The sequence below is a fragment of the Anthonomus grandis genome, chromosome 1, assembly GCF_022605725.1.
Source record: "Anthonomus grandis grandis chromosome 1, icAntGran1.3, whole genome shotgun sequence".
Lineage (NCBI taxonomy): Eukaryota > Metazoa > Arthropoda > Insecta > Coleoptera > Curculionidae > Anthonomus > Anthonomus grandis.
In genome coordinates this window covers 23,258,156-23,278,900 of record NC_065546.1, presented here as the reverse complement: position 1 = coordinate 23,278,900, position 20,745 = coordinate 23,258,156, and the positions used below count along the sequence as shown (strand labels likewise).

Here is a 20,745-nt window from a genome sequence, read left to right as displayed (position 1 = left end):
TGCTAACGTTGGGTACCAAAAATTCTTGCTGAGGAACACACAAACACATTTTAGTTTTTAATGCGTTATAATGAAGGTGTCGAAGATTTTCAGTCACAGATAGTCACAGGAGATGAAACTTGGGTTTCTTATGATACTCCTGAAACTAAGCGGCAATCAATGGAATGGAGACACTTTTCATCCCCAGCAAGGGTTAAGCCGAAACAAATCTTGACACCCCGAAAAATCATGTGAACAGTGTTTTGGGACAGGAAAGGCATCTTACTGATTGATTTCTTACTGCAAGATTTCTTACTTCAAACAATCAATGCAGATGTTTACTGCGAGACACTTAGTGCCGCGAAATACAGAATAAACGCCGAGAATTTCTGTCAAAAGGTGTTGTTTTTCTTCACGACAATAAATGAAATTAATAAACGACACACAGTGCAAATGTTACGAGAAACCTCCTCCAGAGATTTGGCTGGGACGTGTTAGACCATCCTCCGTTCAGCCCTGACCTCGCTCCTAGCGATTTTCATATGTTCTTACATCTTAAGTCTTTCCTTGGAGGTTAAAAAAAAAAATAAAAAAGTAGTTGGCAGCATCGCTCATGTTTTTTGCCGCTTCGGCAGCACCTCTCGCTAAACGAAATTGAACTGCAATCGACAGTGGACCGGTTACATTTTAAGACACAGGAATGCGTATCTTCCGAAATATTCAATGAACGTTATAAGTATATATAAAACATGTGAAAAAAGCCACCCAACGATTAGCTTAGCTTTACTCTTAGGTAATCAATCGTATCACAAGAGATTTTTTATTAAAGTATTAAAGCATATTAACATATTCCTTAATAAACCATTACTTATTAGTATACCTACTTATAAAAAATATTATTTAGTCGAATCAAACAACAAGCAAAGTCCGCTAGTCTAACCCGGCCGGAAACCGGTAGATCGAAATACGCGTTATTCACTTTTATTACACTATCTGTTCGCTGCGATGACTACAGAAACTTCTTTAGAAATATTTTTTTTTAAATTAATCCACTTTTATTTATAAATGGAACAAAACGAAGATGAGAATTAACTCTTTGGCTCAATAATAAAAGTCGAAGTGGATATTCTCGAAAGGCTACCAATTGCTATAAACTTCTTAAAGCTAAATACATTTCACAATTCAATTCTAAGTCCTTAGGAACTACTTTCAGAAATAAAAACAATCTGAAATAACTTAATCTTTGCTAAGGTTTAATTTCAACCAGAAATCAAAAATATTTTAGACTTCTTAACATTAATAGTTATGGAAAAGATAATCAAAGAAGATAAGAAGCAGTTTGTATAATTGAAATGCTTGATTTAGAAAAGAACAGCTATTCATTTAATAAAAATAATTCTTACAAAGTAAGAATGAAAGGAACAGATCCTTATGGATCTCTTTCCTCAAACAAAATACCTTTTCTTAAATTAGCAAATGTTTGCTGGATTCAAAGAACCATGTCAACCCAGATAACCTCAAAAAAATACCTGTGCCAAAGAACCCATTGCCTATGAAAACAGACGCAGTGTGAAATTTAATTATTAAAGTTTAGCCAAATCGAGTTAGAAACAGTTGAAATTTAACAATTTGACCAACATAAATGGTAATCATCAATATAGTACATGGTTACCTCAACTCGTAACTCGTGCCGTTCAACTTTGTGACTTCAATATAGACCATATTTCCCAAAATGGAACCTTCATTCTGGAACTGAATTTAACTGTGAAATTCGCCAAAAAAACCTTATCCTGAAGAGCTACAACGCTCCAAAGAGACCTGCCTCAAACAACCAAATGATGATTTAACACTCGTCCGCCTAAGGAACCTCAAGCTTAGTTTCTTGGACCTAATGAAACCAAACATATGCAGAAAACCATTGAAGCACAACGTGAAAGAATAGATAGGACTCTCAATCAACCAGTATACTGCCACGAGTTACGCCACAAATTGTCATATGATGTCATACCTTTCTTTGCTCACCGCAACCTCATCTCTTAGAATGAAGGAGTTATGTGGCCCAAAACAGCTACGTTGAATATATTATTTCGCTATATTATTATATTTTGAGCACTTAGAACCCTAAGCTCTTATTAACTCCATACTATATGTTTTCGAACTAATTTTTTAAAGTCTTTTCGTCGATCAGTACTTAACTTGCTCATCTTGTTGCAAGGTCGATAATTCATACATTCTTACCTGCTGGATTTTTTTAATAAATTCTACCTTACTTTACATATAGCTACTTAGTTTGGGTTGCAACTGGTTAAAAAACTATAGTAGGCTCTCTAGGGTCCATCTCAAAAATTTCTTGAGAACAATGTTGTCTTGATCTGTCAAAAGTATTTGACTATGTTAACCACCACATCTGCTTAAAAAGCTTCAATTTTATATAGGTAATGATAGTAGCCTTACATTAATAAAACCATATCTGAAAAACACAACTCATTTGCGAAGGTATCGGAAGTTTCACTTCCTAAGACGGAAAATGATGGGCCCAAGGCTCTATTTTGGGGCCTATCTTTTTTCTCATTTATGCAAATGACTATTACTTACCACCTAATATTGTAGAAGAAAATTATACTCCCGGCTGCCTCTAAAAAAGCCTATGTAGCAAGGCAAATAGGCCTTAAGTGGCCTGGGGAATATTAAACAAAATAGACAGAAGATTTAAAGTAGAATAGTATACAAAAATTTCATGTTTTTCTAAAAAAAAAATATTTTTATAATATAAGTATAATAACAAAAAAAATTAAAATTGTGTGGGGTATTTCAATAATACTGTGGACTGTTTTAAAATATTGAATAAATACTTACCTTCTTCACTCTTTTACCTCTATCCAGTACATCCACAGGATTAAAGAACTACCCTTATACATATCCCAAATAATTTAAAAACTAAAATAAATACAAACCACTTAAAAATAATTAAATAATATATCATTGAACACAATTAGATCATAATATATGTTATTTGTAACTACTTACTGTCAAAGTGTACAATCACGCATTAAAAATTGTCCTATTAAAATGTATACGATCATAAAAAAATGAAACATCACGAAACTTACTAAGCCTTCTCTCCATCTTTACGCACATGATTCACAATCCAAGGATGTTGAAGCACAAAATCTAAGGGCAGTCTGGCCTCTGGTTTTACCACTAAAAGTCTTTTAACAAGATCCTTTGCGTCATCTGAAATGTACGGAGGAAAGCTGAAAATCGCTCGACTGATCCTCCTGTAAGTCTGACTGTAGTCTGCTGCTTCAAATGGGGGTTTGCCTGTTAGGAATTCATAGCAGAGGACACCCAGAGCCCACAAGTCGACCTTCTCGTCGTGAGCTTTTCCTGTTACCTAAAAAAATACGATGTTTTGTTAGCCAATTGCGGAAGGATGATATGCGTACTGAAGAAAATATGTTTAGCTCTTTGTACATTTTGACTATAATTTAAGCTGTATATTACTTGTTGTTATTATATTAATAATATATTAAAAACTGCTTGGCAAAGTGTAAAACTAAGGTCGTCAAAAATTAAGTTAATACCCTGCCTAATTCTGATAAAATCAGGTTTGGGGAAGTAATTCAAGATGGTCTCTTAAAGTAAGGTTTAAAATTTTAGCTTTTTAGAAACTGAAAGAGCTGAGAAATAAACAATTAGTTATACTTTGGTTTTTGAACAAAAAACAATTTTTTTTCTCAAAAACAGAGTTAGAGGTATAAGGGAGTACGATTAAAAAAGGCTCAAAATGAAGTAAGGAATCAAAATATCTAAAAATATATAAGAAGTTCCATTTAAAAAATTAAAGTTGTTGCAATTTTTTTATATAAACGGCAACACTGTAGTGTAACACATACAATACATCGATCACTTCATAATCAGTGTCATTTTCACGATGTGTATAGTGTTTCTAACAAAAATTCAATAGTTTTTATGACGATTTCGGCTGGACTGCACGGTTTCTATTTGAATGATCTCGGGGCGAGCAACTGCTCGTATACAAAGTTGCATTTGGACAGTGCTGGAGCGAGCTCGAAAAGGGAATTCGAAAAACCAAACCTCGTTCAAGTCGCTCCAATCAAGTGCCCATTCTGAAAGCTCTTAGGCTGTTTGGATTTGAGGATAGGTAGGAATATAAGTATCACCAAAATCTAGTACATATAATCTAGTACTATATTACATGAGTGTGGGAAAGGTAAAAAAATAGATCTTCTCGAAAAGCTGGAGATTATAAGAGCTAAGAGAATGCCAATATGAAATTGTGTCAATGATATCTTTAATTTCGAATCTAATCTCATTTTCAATAATCTCCAATAAATTTTAATCTTGTTAACATCGTTTTATCACTTCCCATGTTATGTAAATACTCATATACTACATCATTACCCCGGTTTGGTGACAAGGTCTATACTTCGGACTTCGGATCCAATGGTCTCTGGTTCAATCCATATTTAATTTTCCTAAAAATCTTTTTTATTAAATTTCTTTTTGGTTCTTTATAAGATAATATGTATAAAATGTACTGGATTTCGGTGATATTTGGCGTTTTAAAGTTCATATTTTACTCAATATAGGTACACGATGTTTTTGTATTTAGACGAGTTATGTCTTTTCTGTTAATTAGTGCGGATCTTTTTATTTATTGTCAAAACTCTTCTCACATCGAAAAAGAAAAAAATCAGTCCCAAGTGGATAAAGTCAAAGAGCCTTGCATGTCTCAGCGTACCCGCTTTCATGCGACTGGCGTCAACTGGACCATTAGAGACTCTGTTGTGCCTTCTGCCATTGTATCTGGTGTTTCAATTTAATGCATTAAGGACTGCGCGTAGTCTACTGCTACGGGCTGCTATGAGACTGGTTACGCACAAATCTACAGTCCGTACAAAATTTACCTCTCCTTCTAATGATGAGTGTGGCACCTTAGATTGTTGTACCAAATATTTTGTAATACACATCTCAGGCAAAGAGAAGTGGTGGCTCTATAATGATCCTATACTGCTAAATAAGGGGATCGTCTGGTGTACAGATGACTTTAGAATCAACAATAGAGCTGGTGCGGGGCTCTGTGGTAGGATCCCACATAACAGCAGGGCATACTCGCTGGACGAGCATGCTATTATGTTTCAGCTTTAATCACTTGGATGCTTCTAAAGAAAATACATGCCCAAATTTCCTACCATTGTAGCAACATAAAAGACAAAAAATCTGAATCTTGCAAAATATGTTTTTACTTTTGATTCAGGTCAGTAGAGTATAATATACAATTATATAATTTCTACAATAAAAAAGTAGATACAAAAAATTTGCATAATCCAAACTTAATATAGGTCGAAACGATAACGTTGGTATAGAAAATAGTTTTAATTTTAAGTAAGCTCTTTAAAGACCGGAGAAAATTTTTTTGTAATGATCAATTTTTTGTTAATTCAAATTTCAAAATGTTCTTTACACGCAGATACAGTCAAAATCATCTCTCCAATTTAAAATTTGTCAAGAGGCTAAGATCCAAACAATAACTTAGATTTAGAATTATTAAGAACAAGCCGATAAGATTTGGATAATAAGTATTGATTATCAACATGATTTGAAGATTAGAGTTAATATACGCCATAAAATCAATTAGATCTTCCATCATTAGTTAGAAAATAACAAATAAATTTAGGTGTCGTTCGTATATTGACGACCTTGAGAATTTACTAAATAACTATGAAAATCACATATTTACATGAAATATAAAAGTGATGTCAAGACTGACCCCTGATGGACACCTTTGTTAACATGCAAATAATTAGAAACTTGATCCAGTAGGAACTCCTGTTAAGTAATTTTAAATAATCTGAACATCATTGTGACTTAAGTCAAATTACTCCAATTTCTAGCGAATAATAGTTCTAAGTATCGAATGCTTTAATATAGTCTAAAATTATCAACACTGTTAAACGCTCTTTATCCATCATGCATATCCATATATCAATACCATCATGACTAAGTCTTATTTTATTTTAGAAATTATTTTCTCAATGTAATCTTCAGCTCACAAGTACACAAGTAAAACTAAACAAATTAGGTAAATTTTGATGCTTATTATTAGCATTAAATAGAGAAATCTGCGATATTTGAATTTTTTTAATGAGAAAAGCATTTAATATATTGTAAAGTTCATCGATTCGTTTTTTAAAGGTTTATATATGTTAAAGCTTTTTGACGTACCTTTCTAATAAGCTACACAGAACCGACTCTATGAGGCAATTTCAAAATAATTGCACTGAGTGCCGAACAAAAAACCAATCCGCACCGGGTCAGTGCAAAGTGAGTCGAACACGGTATGGTATCAACTTTATCGTAATAGACTTTACACGCCAATATAGAAGAGTTTAATATCGTCCTTTTCCAACGTTCGGCATTCCAAAAAAAATAAAATAAAATACCGATAATTTGTTTTGTTATGCAATAAATAAAAGTCAGTATGAAACATGCAGCTTAACTGAAGAATCCTTTTCAGCCGCCTCTGTAGGCGGTTAATTACTTTTCAATGCCCAGGGGTACCATGTGGCTCTCGTAACAGCTATACCAGCTTCTTGCTGCTGTGGCAACTCAACTGCTTGTTGTAGCAATTCAGCTTCTCTTTCTGGGAAAACCAAAGATTATGTGTATTTTGGAATGTGCAGCTTGGTCTAAGAAGCTTCCATAACTTTAATGGCACTTCGCTATTTTCCGATGTAAACTCAATATAGTCGCGCGGGCAGCCCTAACACACAATAAATACTTAATAAGAGCACCGACGATTAGGCCAATAGTCTAAAACCAATTTTAAATTCCGAAACGAAGACTCTAAAGTCTGAGAAATTTACGAAATAGACAGCGAACTTAATCAGCACCAATGCAATTCTCGCCCAATATGCCTGCTCGCCCCTCCAATAATGAACACCAGAAGGCGGCAACTATTTAGCTTTAAAACACCTACACAAAGCCTTTTAATACTTCTTAGTTTAAAAAAAATATATAATTAGGCTACCGTATAATCAATAGCAATCAAGCCAAAATCCAATCAAGTTTATAATTACGAAAAATTTATAATAATTAAATAATAGATTTCTAAAATTCAAATGCAATTGATAAATTTCGACACCTCTTTAACATGATTATATGTTAAAAATAGATGGTTTTCAAATTAGCGGCAGAAGTCAAATTAGAGATTTGCAAAAATGGTTCAAACATTCTTCCGCGCATAGTAAAAATTTACAATATATTGATCGATTTAGGTCTAACCATAGACACATAAGATAGCACTTTACTTTAGTGTGTTAAAATAATTAGGAATCTTCAATACAAAACTTATAAAGAATAAGATTATTGTTATATTGGTCAATACAGAGATGTCACCATTTGAATACACCATTTTGCGTATTTAAATTTACTTACAAGATATTGTTTAAACGCTACAATTTTTAAATTCTTAAAAATGAACGTAACATATTTTTATTTATTAGTCTGAAACCAGGCGCAAACAAATCTGTGCCTAGTCAAATTGGAAGTGGTTTATACGCTCTATACAGGGTGTCTCACGACGAATAGACGCGATCGATATTTCGGAAACTAATTTTTCAAAAATTTTGAAAATTTGGCAACATAGCACAGTCGATGAGGGCTACACAACTAAAATATTTTGACAGTTGTGACGTTTCCGGTTATACCGGAAGTAGGTGTCAACTTCGTTATTTTAAATGGAACATCCTGTATATTTTTACTTTTTTGGCTTTTACGTGAAATTCTAAGTATATTTTGTGTATAATGTCCTATACCTAAGTGTAACCGTTTTTGACATATTTTTAATTTCATGTGAAAAACTATGTTTATAAGCCCTAACATAATTACCGATTACTCCCTTTTAGTAGCTTTTATTTATTGGTTAGTTTTGGTTTTATTTTAGAGGAAGGACCACTTTAAAAGACTATTTTAAAATTTGGCTAAAAAAAAGATACAGGGTGGTCAAAAACTAGGATTAAAAATTAAAATGAAAAAATCATTAAAAGTCAATTTTTTTAAATGGAAACCCTCTATTTTTATAATTTTTTCATTAAGATAATTAAAAATAAGGTTAACTTTGTATAAGGTTATCTAGTCCAAAAATTGATAGTTTCCGAAATATTGGCAGTTTAAATTTGGCCTAATATTAAAAGCCGTATAATAACACGGCTCAAGGATTGTTGATTAGTTGGGCATGACGGTTACTGCCGCTTCTAGCGGTTACTATGACAACCGCCCTAACATAATTACCGATTACTCGGTAATTATGTTAGGGCTTATAAACATAGTTTTTCACATGAAATTAAAAATATGTCAAAAACGGTTACACTTAGGTATAGGACATTATACACAAAATATACTTAGAATTTCACGTAAAAGCCAAAAAAGTAAAAATATACAGGGTGTTCCATTTAAAATAACGAAGTTGACACCTACTTCCGGTATAACCGGAAACGTCACAACTGTCAAAATATTTTAGTTGTGTAGCCCCCCTCGACAGTGCCATGTTGCCAAATTTTCAAAATTTTTGAAAAATTAGTTTCCGAAATATCGATCGCGTCTATTCGTCGTGAGACACCCTGTATATACTTGTTTGTTAACTTTTATGCAGGAAATTGATAAAATTCCCATTTTCTAAATGGAATATACCCATGTATTATGTGCATAAAACAATTTAAACTTATCTGCTATAGAAAATGCAGCTTATATATGAGTTACAAGGCTTTACATATTCGACTCTTAACTCGAGTTTCTGAATGAAGGTAGTAATGACCCATAGAAACAATGGTAATCATAAATAATTTAGTCACAATCACAAGCCAATGTTAGTTCAATTTAAACGTTGTTGGCTGGAGGAGGCGAAGTGACAGAGGCATATAGTTAAAACGTTAAATAGCTACGTTTGTAGAGTATGTGAAAGTATATTAATGAAATAGATTCGGAAATTCAAGAACGTAATATTGTTTCAATTAGCTTAAGTTCGAGGAAAATTTTCCATAAATTTATTACTTAAAATTGGTGAAAGAGGAGAACCCATAGCCATACCAAAGTTTTATTGATAAAATTCATTATTGTATTGGAAATAAGTAGTTTTTACACAATAGGTTAAAAGTTCTAAAATTGTACTAACGCTTAGTGTTGTACGATCTGCTAAATTTATTATAATTTTATAATTTATTTTTAATAATATTTAAAGTTTTGACAACGAGAACATTAGTAAAAAGACAACATCAAAACTTACCAATAGATCATGAGGGTTAAAAGAAATTGTGGAAAGTTTTTTTTAAAAGTGTTGAGAATTTTTAATGTAAGAATCAGAATTATTAGTGTATGGAGTTAAGATATTTAAAAGATATTTTGCAAGAGGGTGAGTAGGTGAATTTATGTTACTATCATCTTAAAGAAAAATGTATTTTATGTATTTTTGGTAAACCATAAAAATGTGGTATTTTACTATTATGTGAAGTTAATTTATCAGAAAATTTTAATTTATTTAATATTTAAAATTGGTTTTGATGTTTTTTAAGTAAATTATAAATTTGTCTTTCAATTTTTTCTGTAGGATCTTTAGATAATTTAGAATAATTACCATCACTAATTAATAAATTTAATTTATTTTCATAAGTGTTAATATTTAAAAGAAGTTAAAATAGTGTTATCGGATTTAAGTGTCTTTAAAACTTTTCATTTTAAAGAGTTTAAATTTTGTTTAATCACCAATTAAACTTTAGTATTAATATTGAAAGAACAAGTTTTTCTGTATCAGATAAAAGTCTATCTGACAAATTAATAACAGTTTTATTTATAAAATCATAATTATTTGTGTTTAAAAGTTCTTGATTTATATTTTCATTATAAAGTAGATTTATTTTATTTATGTGAATTTGTTTTTGTTTTTGAAACCTATTTAAATAACTCTTATTTATACAGAAGCATACATATATGATTGAAATCATTTTGATTAACTAAATTAAATAAGTTATTTTTTAATTTTTGTATTTCAATATTTAAATTAAATTTATTATATCTATAAAATTGAATTATTCCTCTAAATAACGCTTGCTCTTTCTAAGATTTTATGTATTTTATTATTTTTGTATGATTTTGGGTGTAATCTTAAACATTTTGGTATTAAATTATTATTTTTGCATTTATATAAAAATGTTATACTATTTTCACTATGATATAGTTTAATATACATTTTGTCTAAATGTCTAAAAATATCTAAACAATTACCTTTGATTTAAGTAAAATCTGTATTGTTGTGATGAATTCATTACTTATTTTATTGGATATTACGTCACATATAGCAAAAATCAATTTAGAAAATACTATCTCACACGCTCTTCAAAATAAAATATTGAAAGTCTTATCTAACTATGATCGATTAATACCTACAGTAATCTTATATAGGAATCGGGGAGCTATGCAGTTGAGTCAATTAAGAAATTTTAAACAATGTAAATACGTGTAAAATATAAGCCATAATAACGAAAAAAACAAAATCTTTAATTCAATGTACAGAAAATATTCATTAACATTTTATACTACGGCATGACAGTATTTATCAGGAATTTATCAGAACTAAACAGACACTATAAATATCCATTGGAAAAGTTTATAATATTTGAAATTAAAATTATTTACCAAAATAACCACATCTTATCATACATACATGTTTTACTAGATTTTTAAGAATTTCATACCTTAGCAGCTTGGCAACATTGCATCCACGTCTAATACATTCTTGTGATCTATACTAGAGGAAACTACCCTTTTTATCACCTTTATTCGAACGAAACCTCCGTTGTTGCGTTTTTAATCATTTTTTAATTTGAAATTAAGTAAAACAATTCATAAATAAAAAACCATGACATCGGTAGCTTTGTAGGGAACCATTGAAAAGCATTTTTTAAGGCCTTTCAGATAAGCACGGGCTTGCCATTCATTCTAAAGTTGTGGTGGCTAGAGGATGAGAGGGCAAGCAAAAACAAATATTAGAAACAGAAACTATTTTGTTTCCCTCTCCCTAATACTATATAAATTTTTTTAACGTTTTTTTTTCCTTAGAAAATCCCATTATAAGTTATGAAATCATCATCCAGAGTATACTTACACACTACATATTTTTTTAATGTGTTGTATTTTTATAACAGATAAAAAAATGTACTCTTTAAAAGTTTCGTTATAATATATACTTTAAGAGTAATCAACAAATTTTTCAGAATAAAAAAAAAATTACTGACAATAAAGTTAATGAAAAAAAGCAACTTGGCAACGTAGAATACCTCTAGGTTTACAATGCACGTATCCGATGTTGCCACTTTGTGTTGTTTTTCTACATATTTTTTCATATCTGTGAAGCTAGCGCCGATATCCAGCAACCAAAACCTAGAACGCAGCATATGTCGTTTGCCAGCAACCTATTTATAGTCCGCGTCCGCCTGTTATTTAATTGATATAATTGAAATTCCATTGAAATTTAATATTTGTTTGTTCAGATATTAACAATTAATAGCTAAATCAATTTATAATGGTTATAAACCTCTACAAACTAAAGTTTTTTTTGTGAAAATTACTTAAAAAGTCGAATGTTTAAGAAACAAAAAAGGCTTCTAAAACGCTCCAACCTATTTATAGTCCGCGCCCGCTGTTATTTAATTGAAATAATTGAAAGTAATAACTAAATAGACTTATAGTGGTTATGAACCTCTACAAACTAAAGTTTTTTTGTAAAAATTACTTAAAAAGTCGAATGTTAAAGAAATTAAAAAGGCTCCTCCCAAAGGAAGCTCCTTTGGGAGCCTTTTTCGGAGCTCCCAAAGGAGTTCTCTGGACAAACAAAAGTTTTTTGGTAAAAAAATATTAAATTGTTAGATGTTAAAAAATAATATAAAGGGCTATGTAACTCCTAACGGCCATAAGGATAAGTTTTATCCATATCCTTTGGCAGTTATAGTCGTTTATCAACATCTAACTCAATAATTTTTAACCAAAAAATGTTCGTTTGTAGAGGTTTGCAACCATCTCAAATCCGTTTAGATATTTATTATATATTACAGAACAAAGTTTAATTCAAATCCTTTGGAAGTTAACCTTTTAATTAATTTTTACAAAAAAACCTTAGTTTGTCGCGGCACTTTGGGTTCGAATAAGCCATAAATTTTAAAAATTATAATAATATATAATTACACATTTTTATTAATATTTTGGTATCCAATACTTAATAGATACTTCACAAATATTCCGTCTTCTATAATATGATAACCTAGAAGGATGACACCTAACTCGCCTGTGAAAGGAACGATTTGAATTTCCATTTTTCCAATATATGTCACTCACTACAGACTTCTTAATATTTTTCAGAAAAAAAGTTTTTCGTCTTCAGATTAATTTAAAAAACGCACTGAAACCACTCAAAACATTTTTTTAATACTAATATTGTACGAAAGATGCACCATCCAAAAGTAAACAACGAGCGCAATTGCCAAATACCTTTATTATAGAATATTTCTGGGCAGAATCTACAGCGTTGCCGTCAGTGTAACAATTAAGTGATTTAAAGAATCCAAATTAAAATTATTAATTATTATTAGTGGTTAGTGTAAATATAGTACAAAATAGTTTTGGTTATTAAACGAGTTTTACTTTGTTTTGCTTTATATTAAAGAATGCAACTCAATTTCTGCTAATTATAATAATGTATTACATCACTTTATTTTCTTGTGTTAAAATTGAGTAATTTCTGGCAACATGGAATACTAAGCATGTTTATTAACAAAATATACCCTCTGCCCCCTGTGTAGATGTTGCACTCAATCCAAAGCAGCCAATGTTTATTCTAGTGTATTTGAATTTGTGTCAATGTTCTAAGCTTACACATGTTATTTACGAATATTAAGGCGATTATTATCATCATCATTATAAAAACATTATTATTTACAAGCACCACTTAAAATTAGCTGGTAAACAGTATTTATTTACAAGTAAGCTGATTCAGCATAGGGTGTGAATAAATTAAGGGGTAAGTATTACATTATATCATACAAAAAATAATATTTATAACTGAACAAATCCAATTTTTAAATTAGTTTTATTACAATAGTTAGATTCGAGGATAATGTCTTAAGATTTAATGGCTTTTGGGATATTTTAATTTTCATTATTTCAAATAATATAGCTTTTAAAAATTAAATAAAATATTATACAAATTTTGTTATGCGAAATCATTGCCTATAATAATTCAAGTTAAAATAATAAATGTCTTGATTATAGAAAAAAAATGCTAATGTAATTTTTGAAATAAAAATGTTTTTTTTTTAAATCTGTAAGGATATTAAATATACAAAAATTCAGGTGATTAGACTTTTACGCGGTACTTTATAATAGGTAATAATATACAGGATGTTTCATTCAAATTACCGAAGTTGACATCTCTTTCCGGCGTAGCCAAAGTAGTGCCAAAACTGTCAAAATATTTTATTCGTCTATCATCCAACGATCTCACTATGTTTCTTTTTTAAATATTTTCTGAGCCTAGTACATTTTAATAAAATTTTATATTGATCTAGCATATTAACTTATATTAGCTTCACTTGCTTAATTCTAGGAACCATAGGAAAACGACCTTCTGGCGCAAAATTTCGGAAGCAAAAACAAGTTAGAGCCCAAAAACAGCAGAAGATGGCTGGCAAAATAAAAGATTTCTTGGCGAAAACTCTAGTTTCCAATGCAGAAACATAAACTTTAGAGAATCAATGTTCTGAAGTGATCGCTGCTTTACCTGTTCCTGCACTTGAACCATCTACAAGTACATCAACTATCAGTGAAAACGTAGAATCGGTCGAACCCACCGACTCAACAATAAAGACTACAAGTGAAGATGAAACCGAAGCCTTGACTGAAATGGGCCCTGAGATGACAAGTACCATTCTTCTATCAGAGGATCCTGGTATGTAGCCTAGAACCATGAACAACGAGGAAGTCAAAAGGTTGGTTGAGCGAGGACCTCCTTTGATAGGATGCAATTATCAATTTCTTACAAATCGAAACAAAAGAAAATTTTCAATTATGTATTTTGTCGGAAAACTGGAAAATGGTGAAACAACAGAGAGAATTTGGCTTATTTATTCAGTTTCAAAAAACTTCAAATTTTGCTTTTGTTGTAAGGTTTTCGGTAAAACTATCAATAGTTTTTCTGATTGGCAACACTTATTGTTGGCTATGAAAGATCAATTTCACATAATATTCATATGAATACATAGAAGAGTTTGAAAAAAATATTAAAATTATCTATTACTGTAAACGATCATCATTTACGGGTTTTAGAAACCGAAAAAAAATATTGGCATGATGTTCTGGAAAGAATTCTTGCAGTCGTAAAATTTATGTCCCGACCATGTCTAGCATTTCAGGGTTCTTTTAAAATACTTTTCCAACCTGATAACGAAAATTTTCTTAAGGCTGTCGAGATGATTTCCTCATTTGATCCTGTGATGAGAGAACATCTTAGTAGAGTGCAGAGCTCCCAGGAAAATTCTTTAAAAAAAACTCATTATTTAGGCTACCAAATTCAAAACGAAATTGTACAATTAATATCTTTTAAAGTAGAAAATAATATTTTAAATATGTTACACAATTCAGTTATATTATTCAGTAATTATAGACTGTACCCCAGATACAAGTCACACAGAACAAATAAGCCTTGTTTTGCGTTATCTGGTATTAAATCAAGATTGTAAAAAAGGTCAGATACAAAAGAGTTTTTTAGCCCAGTATTCGATTCTACATGAAAAGGACTATTTAATTTTGTAGTTGAAAGTTTACAAAATTTAAATTTAGATATTAAAGCGGTCAAGTATGATAACGGTGCCATTATGCGTAGAAAGCATATTGGCTTACAAAAACGTATACCGGACGTTAATCCTAGAGCTTTTTTTGTGCCATGCCCTGCACATAGCTTAAATTTAGCAGTAAATGATGCTGCTAAGGTATCAAATGAAACAGTAAACTTTCTTAATATAGTACTACGTTTTTTCTCTTCGTCCACAAAAAGGGTGGGATATTATTAAAAAAAAATTTACCTGCATTAAATCTAAAACCCCTAAGTGATACTTAAGAGTAGATGGTCAAGTAGAGTAGATGCTATAAAACCATTAAAATTTAATTTAATTAAAATTTGTGAGAGTCTTAGAAATAGCGGATAACGATACTTTTAACATAGAAAGTAGGCATAAAGCTAAGCTAAGTTCTTTGCTATTAAATATCTAAATATCTAAATTTATTTGTAGTGTAATTATTTGGTATGATGTTTTACTTCAGATTATTATTGTAAGCAAAATGATGCAAAGTGTAAAAATTGACATTAAAGTATGTCAAAATTATTTAAAGAATTTAGTCGATCATTTCAAAAATTATAGAAGTGATAATTTCTTTGGGCAAATAATTGCTCAAACGGCAAAATTAGCCGCCGATCTTGAGATAGGGCAGAGAAGATTTTCCCGCAATCAATACTACTAGATGAAAATATAAACCAAAGTTTTTTGATTATGAACATAGGGATGAAGCACCTCAAAATCCCGAAACCGCGTTTAAAGTTAATTTTTTTTTTGAGAATAATTGATCAACTACTAAGTTCTCTAAATAGTAGATTTGATATGATCTCTAATTGTCACAATGTTTTTGTTTTTTTTTAGTAATATTTTTACATTATGTGATGATGATCTAAAGAACTGTCAAGCTCTACAACAGAAGCTTACTGATGCGGTTTTGGTTAACGAAAGAAATTAAAGTTTTAAAGTTATTTTCAATTCCTCATTCTTCAAATCCTCTGGATACATTGCAATATATATTTGAACACAATTTAACCTCATATCTGCCAAATGTTATAATTTCCTTAAGAATACTCTTAACTTTACCAGTATCTGTGGCTTCTGGGGAAAAGTCATTTTCAAAAGTAAAAATAGTAAAAAAAATGTTCCATCAAATATGCGTCACGAGCTGTGCTAGCAATATTAGATATAGAACAGATGGTTGACAAAATCGATTTTGATGAATTTATAAAAGAATTTGCGGCCGTTAATTCAAGAAAAACACCTATATTTAACATTTAACCTAATAAAAGTTCTAGTTTTACGTGAAGGATTACATATGTTTTTTTTGTTATTAATTAATTATTTATTAATTATTGTTTTCAATAAAAATAAAATTTTAAAAATATCTGTTGTTTTATAATAAAATAAAAAAAGTTTTTTTTTTTATAACTGGAAAATAAATATAAAATTTATAAAAGCAAAATATCAAAATAAATGTAAAACAGAGTGTGGCATTCCAAAAAATTTTAGCGCATAGTTCTGCAACGTCCCGCACACGGGCGCCCTGCGCATACTTAGTCATATTTTCCCTAACATATGTATGATAGGCTCACTAGAATAAAGAGTGAACATTTCAATTTCCTGAAGAGGGATTTACAACACTTATAGTTTTTTTTTTTTTTTTAATTTAATAAACGGGAAACCTCCATTACAAAAAAAATAAATTATAAAATACAGTTATGTCAATAATTAATAATCCTTACTTAAACTATTAAGAGTTAAAGTACTTAACTAAAAAAAAAGACTCTAAAGTAAATAAACAAAAAAAAATATCTTTGTATTAACTAATAGATTAGGAACATAAATTCTCACTTGGTTTACCCATCAAACAACATATTAATTAAAAATATTAATTGAACAATACTAAGTATTCAAAATTTTCATTAAACTACCCTTAAAAGACCCATATAAATTGGTAAAAACATCTAGCCTCTCCTCCCGATCCAAAAAATCTAGAGATCTCTCCGAAAAGGGTTTTTACCATAATTGGTTCTATGGAACCCAATATGAAATGAATTATTTTGTCTAAGTGGTCTCTGAGGAATAGAAAATTTAACTTGGGAAAGTAAATCCGGACAGGATGTAATACCATTCAACAACTTATAGATAAAACAGATGTCAAACATTGTTCTTCTTTTATCCAAAGACAAATCTTTAACATAATTCAATATTTAGGAATAATCATGATTAGCAATAAGATCTAAATTAAACATGTAGTTATAATATCTTAAAAATTTGTTTTGCACACTCTCCAGTAATGACTTATAGACATTATACTGGGGAGTCCAGATAATTGAGCCATACTCAAGCTGTGATCGTACCAATCCCACATATACAGATTTGACAGCTTGCAATGATAACCCCTCACAATTTCTAGGCGTAAAACCCAACATTCTATTAGCTTTTACTACTATTTGGTCTATATGATTGCAGAAGTTTAATTTCGTGTCAAACAGTATTCCTAAATCCTTAGCAACATCCTTTAATTGAAGTTTCTGGCCGTTAATTGTGTAAAATGATGGTATCCTACTTTTTTTCCTATGAAATGAAATTTGGAAGCATTTATTAATATTCAAATCCAACAAATTATTTTGGCACTAATTTTTATTATCTAAAAACATTTCCCTTGGTACAATGTTAGATGCTCTTTTCTTATTAACGAACTTCCAAAAATTTTTCGGATTACTAGTCAAGTTTTGGTTTCGTTCAAACCTAATGTTCGAAACAGCTGGGTCTTTCAAGGTAGCACATGACTCTTGAGATATGAAAGAAATATTCGCTTCACCAGCATCAGCAATTAAAGAAGTTGTCATCCCCATAGAGATAAAATACAGAGCCAGTATAGCAAATAGCCAGCTCGTTGACGTAAACCAAGAATAAAATAGGCGCCAGAACGGAACCTTGTGAGGCTCTCGATAAATTATAAAATGTGGCATTAGAGTGTAAACCACCCTCAAAGCCCTTAAGCACCTTCTCACACAAATCCATAACTGCCAAGCTGCTTGAATGCGATTTGCTAAAGCCGTGCTGTTTTTCTTAGGCCCCTTTTTATCAATGGGAGTTACCTTGGCAGTTTTAAGGCAATTAGGAAAATCTACTGAGGAAATTACAAAATTCATTAACTGGGTTAGTGGTATTAAAATCAAGTTTTTTATGAGTCTAGTGTTTATTTAGATCAAAAGGATCCTTACTTTCAAAACTTTTTCAAACCATCAATCACTTAACGAACTTAATCATCCTAAGTAAAAAAAAGCCTTGTCCACAACTGCTTGTCAAATAATAAATCAAAAAACAACAACACAAAGTCTTGGTCCCAAAAAATTTGACTGAGACTTTGTGTTGTTGTCTTTTGAATTATTTATATCAAGGTCTCTTTGAGAGTATGGACGACTTCTTTTAATGTCAAATAATCGTGATGAGCCGAGGGAAGCGACTCTTTCAGTTTAGTAGAAATATTAACAAATGATTCATTAAAGAGGCAGGCATTGATTTGGTCGGGCTGGGTTTCCTTAACATAAGAGTTAAGCGACTTTATCACTTTCCACATAGCTTGGGACCGATTACTTGCCTGATTAATAAATTTATCATTTAAATCAACCTTTTTAACTCGGATTTTCCTACGGTGTCTACTTCGGTAAGTGCGTACAGTTTCAGAGGTAACTAAGTTTGCGCGAAGTTTGTTCACCTGTCTTAAGAAACAAAGCATGTTCTTTATATCTTTGAGAGAATCATCAAACCATTTTGATGCCGCTGACCGTATGGCAGTACTAACTTACTTAGATTTCAATGGGAAACAGTTCATGTATGCAACAATAATGGAGTTGACAAAGCAATTAAAAGACAAGTTCACATTATCGTCAATGACTATATTTGCCCAGGTAAAAGCCTCAACCATATGGTAAAAATTAAATAAGCCCAATCCGTGATGGGTCCATAACAGAAATGAATAGCATTACCCACTCTGTGGCTACCTACCTCGAATTGAAAAGCAATTCCCAAATGATCTGACCAAGAGACGTCACATATTTTCAAATTAAATTCTGGATAGAAATATTTGTGAAGACATTGTCCAGACAATTAACCCGCTTGTAGCATCATTTACAGCAATATGTAGTCCAAAACTTGAAAAAAGGTGAAGAACCCTTTGAGACTGACTGCAGTCAAAATGAAACCTAACATTAAAGTTACCAGTGATGACATATTTTTCATTAATATGCTTTCAAGAAAACCCTCAAGCAAACCCAAAAAATTGGAGATAAATTAAAAGCACTAAGTCTCGGCCTCAAAATATTGTCATGTCCCGAAGGTACATACTAGTTTATAAGGTCTGATGATGCCTTATTTTAAGCGAAACATGTAACATATTTATTATTACTGTTAGTAAATCATTCAGGAAACAATCTATAATGGTGATAACAAATTTAAATCCTTTGTTAGTAATTCAATCTTGTTATACAGTTCATCGTTATGTGTTGCTCTTACCATTTCTGGCGGTAAATAATCCAATGTACCACATAAAGTAGTTCTCCTTGAGCTGGGAGCATGTACAGACCATCCAAAATCTGCTATTTTAATTTCTCCATTAGCGCCAAGCAACAGATTTTCCGGTTTAATATCTCGGTGAATAACTTTTCTGGTGTGACAGTATCTTAGGGCATCTGCAATCTGTGCTATGTAATTTGCGGAAACATCCTCAGAAAAACGTTTGTCTGGTAGTTTCATTAGAGCTGCGTAAACAGCTCCTAAAATAATTTTAATATTTTAATGTTGTACAAAAGAAAAAAAATATTATACCTTTTGGTGCATATTCTAATATTAGATATACTCTGGTCTCATCATGAAAGTAGCCATACATCCTTAAAATATTGGGATGTCTCAAGTGGCTCTGAATTTCCACCTCTCGTCTGACTTGGTGTTCATTGTTAAATTCTTTAATGCAGCTTTTAAATAGAACTTTTATTGCTATAAGAAATTTCGATTTTTTTTCCCTAGCTAAATATACATTGCCAAATTTGCCCTTTCCTAATGGCTTACCTGAAAGAAAATGGCTAATAGAAGGCTATAATACTACATAACTAACTACAAGACTATACTTAAGGTACATGTAAGTATCCTTGAAAATATAATGAAACAGAAATTAAAACGTAATTTATAAGGCCGAGTAGTATCCTGCTATATTTAATTACCAACTTATTTTGAAAAAGGGAACTATTATAATGGTAAAATTAATAAATTAAGAAACAAATCAAAGGCAATTTGGCATGTAGTCAATGAATTGAAAGGCACTAACATTGGTCAGGTTGATGGATCTGATTTCTTTAGCCTATTTTATAGTAGGATGAATCAAAAAATATATTCAGATAAATAAAAAATAAAAACTCATCAGGTCTTGATGATGAATTCGTCAAGGCTCAGTGCTTGATTTGGTTTGGTTTCTTATTTAAATTAATGACCTAGCAGCATAGTGGATCATACTATGTCTAGGAATAGGCAATAATACTTGGAAAGCATTGATTGTTTTATTGCGGTAATATTTATTTGTTTATTAATGGTATCCACCAATTTTACAAAAATAAAATAATACAAAGATACTAATATTAATACAACTTAAGGTGGATAAGACATGATCAATGTTACAATCTGTCATTGTTGAGTCAAGTCACTAATAAATTTGAGAGAACTTCTAAAACTGCTAAAAGAAATGTGCTAGTCAAGACTATACCTATCAAAACAATGTTGCATTCTAGTTATAGGATTGTGCTGTCCATAAGAACTACTATCAAAATCTACATAGAGTCAGAAATATCATCCTTCGATCATACATGAG

General features: G+C 30.9%; 1 protein-coding gene across 3 annotated transcripts in view; it reads right to left on the bottom strand.

Moving 5' to 3' along the window:
* Positions 1 to 2,687: 2,687 nt before the first annotated feature.
* The window catches only part of LOC126743869 (aurora kinase A-B-like), a 32,602-nt gene continuing 14,544 nt past the window's right edge, over positions 2,688 to 20,745 (bottom strand). For 2 of the 3 annotated variants that reach the window (XM_050451119.1, XM_050451112.1), the window contains 3 exons: positions 19,713 to 19,952; positions 19,401 to 19,660; positions 2,688 to 3,373 (listed from right to left, as the gene is read on the bottom strand). In XM_050451119.1, coding sequence (XP_050307076.1) covers positions 3,089 to 3,373; positions 19,401 to 19,660; positions 19,713 to 19,952 — 785 coding nt within the window. In that variant the 3' untranslated portion in view covers positions 2,688 to 3,088. The remainder of the gene's footprint in view (positions 3,374 to 19,400; positions 19,661 to 19,712; positions 19,953 to 20,745) is intronic. The other variant, XM_050451129.1, reaches the window with a different exon arrangement.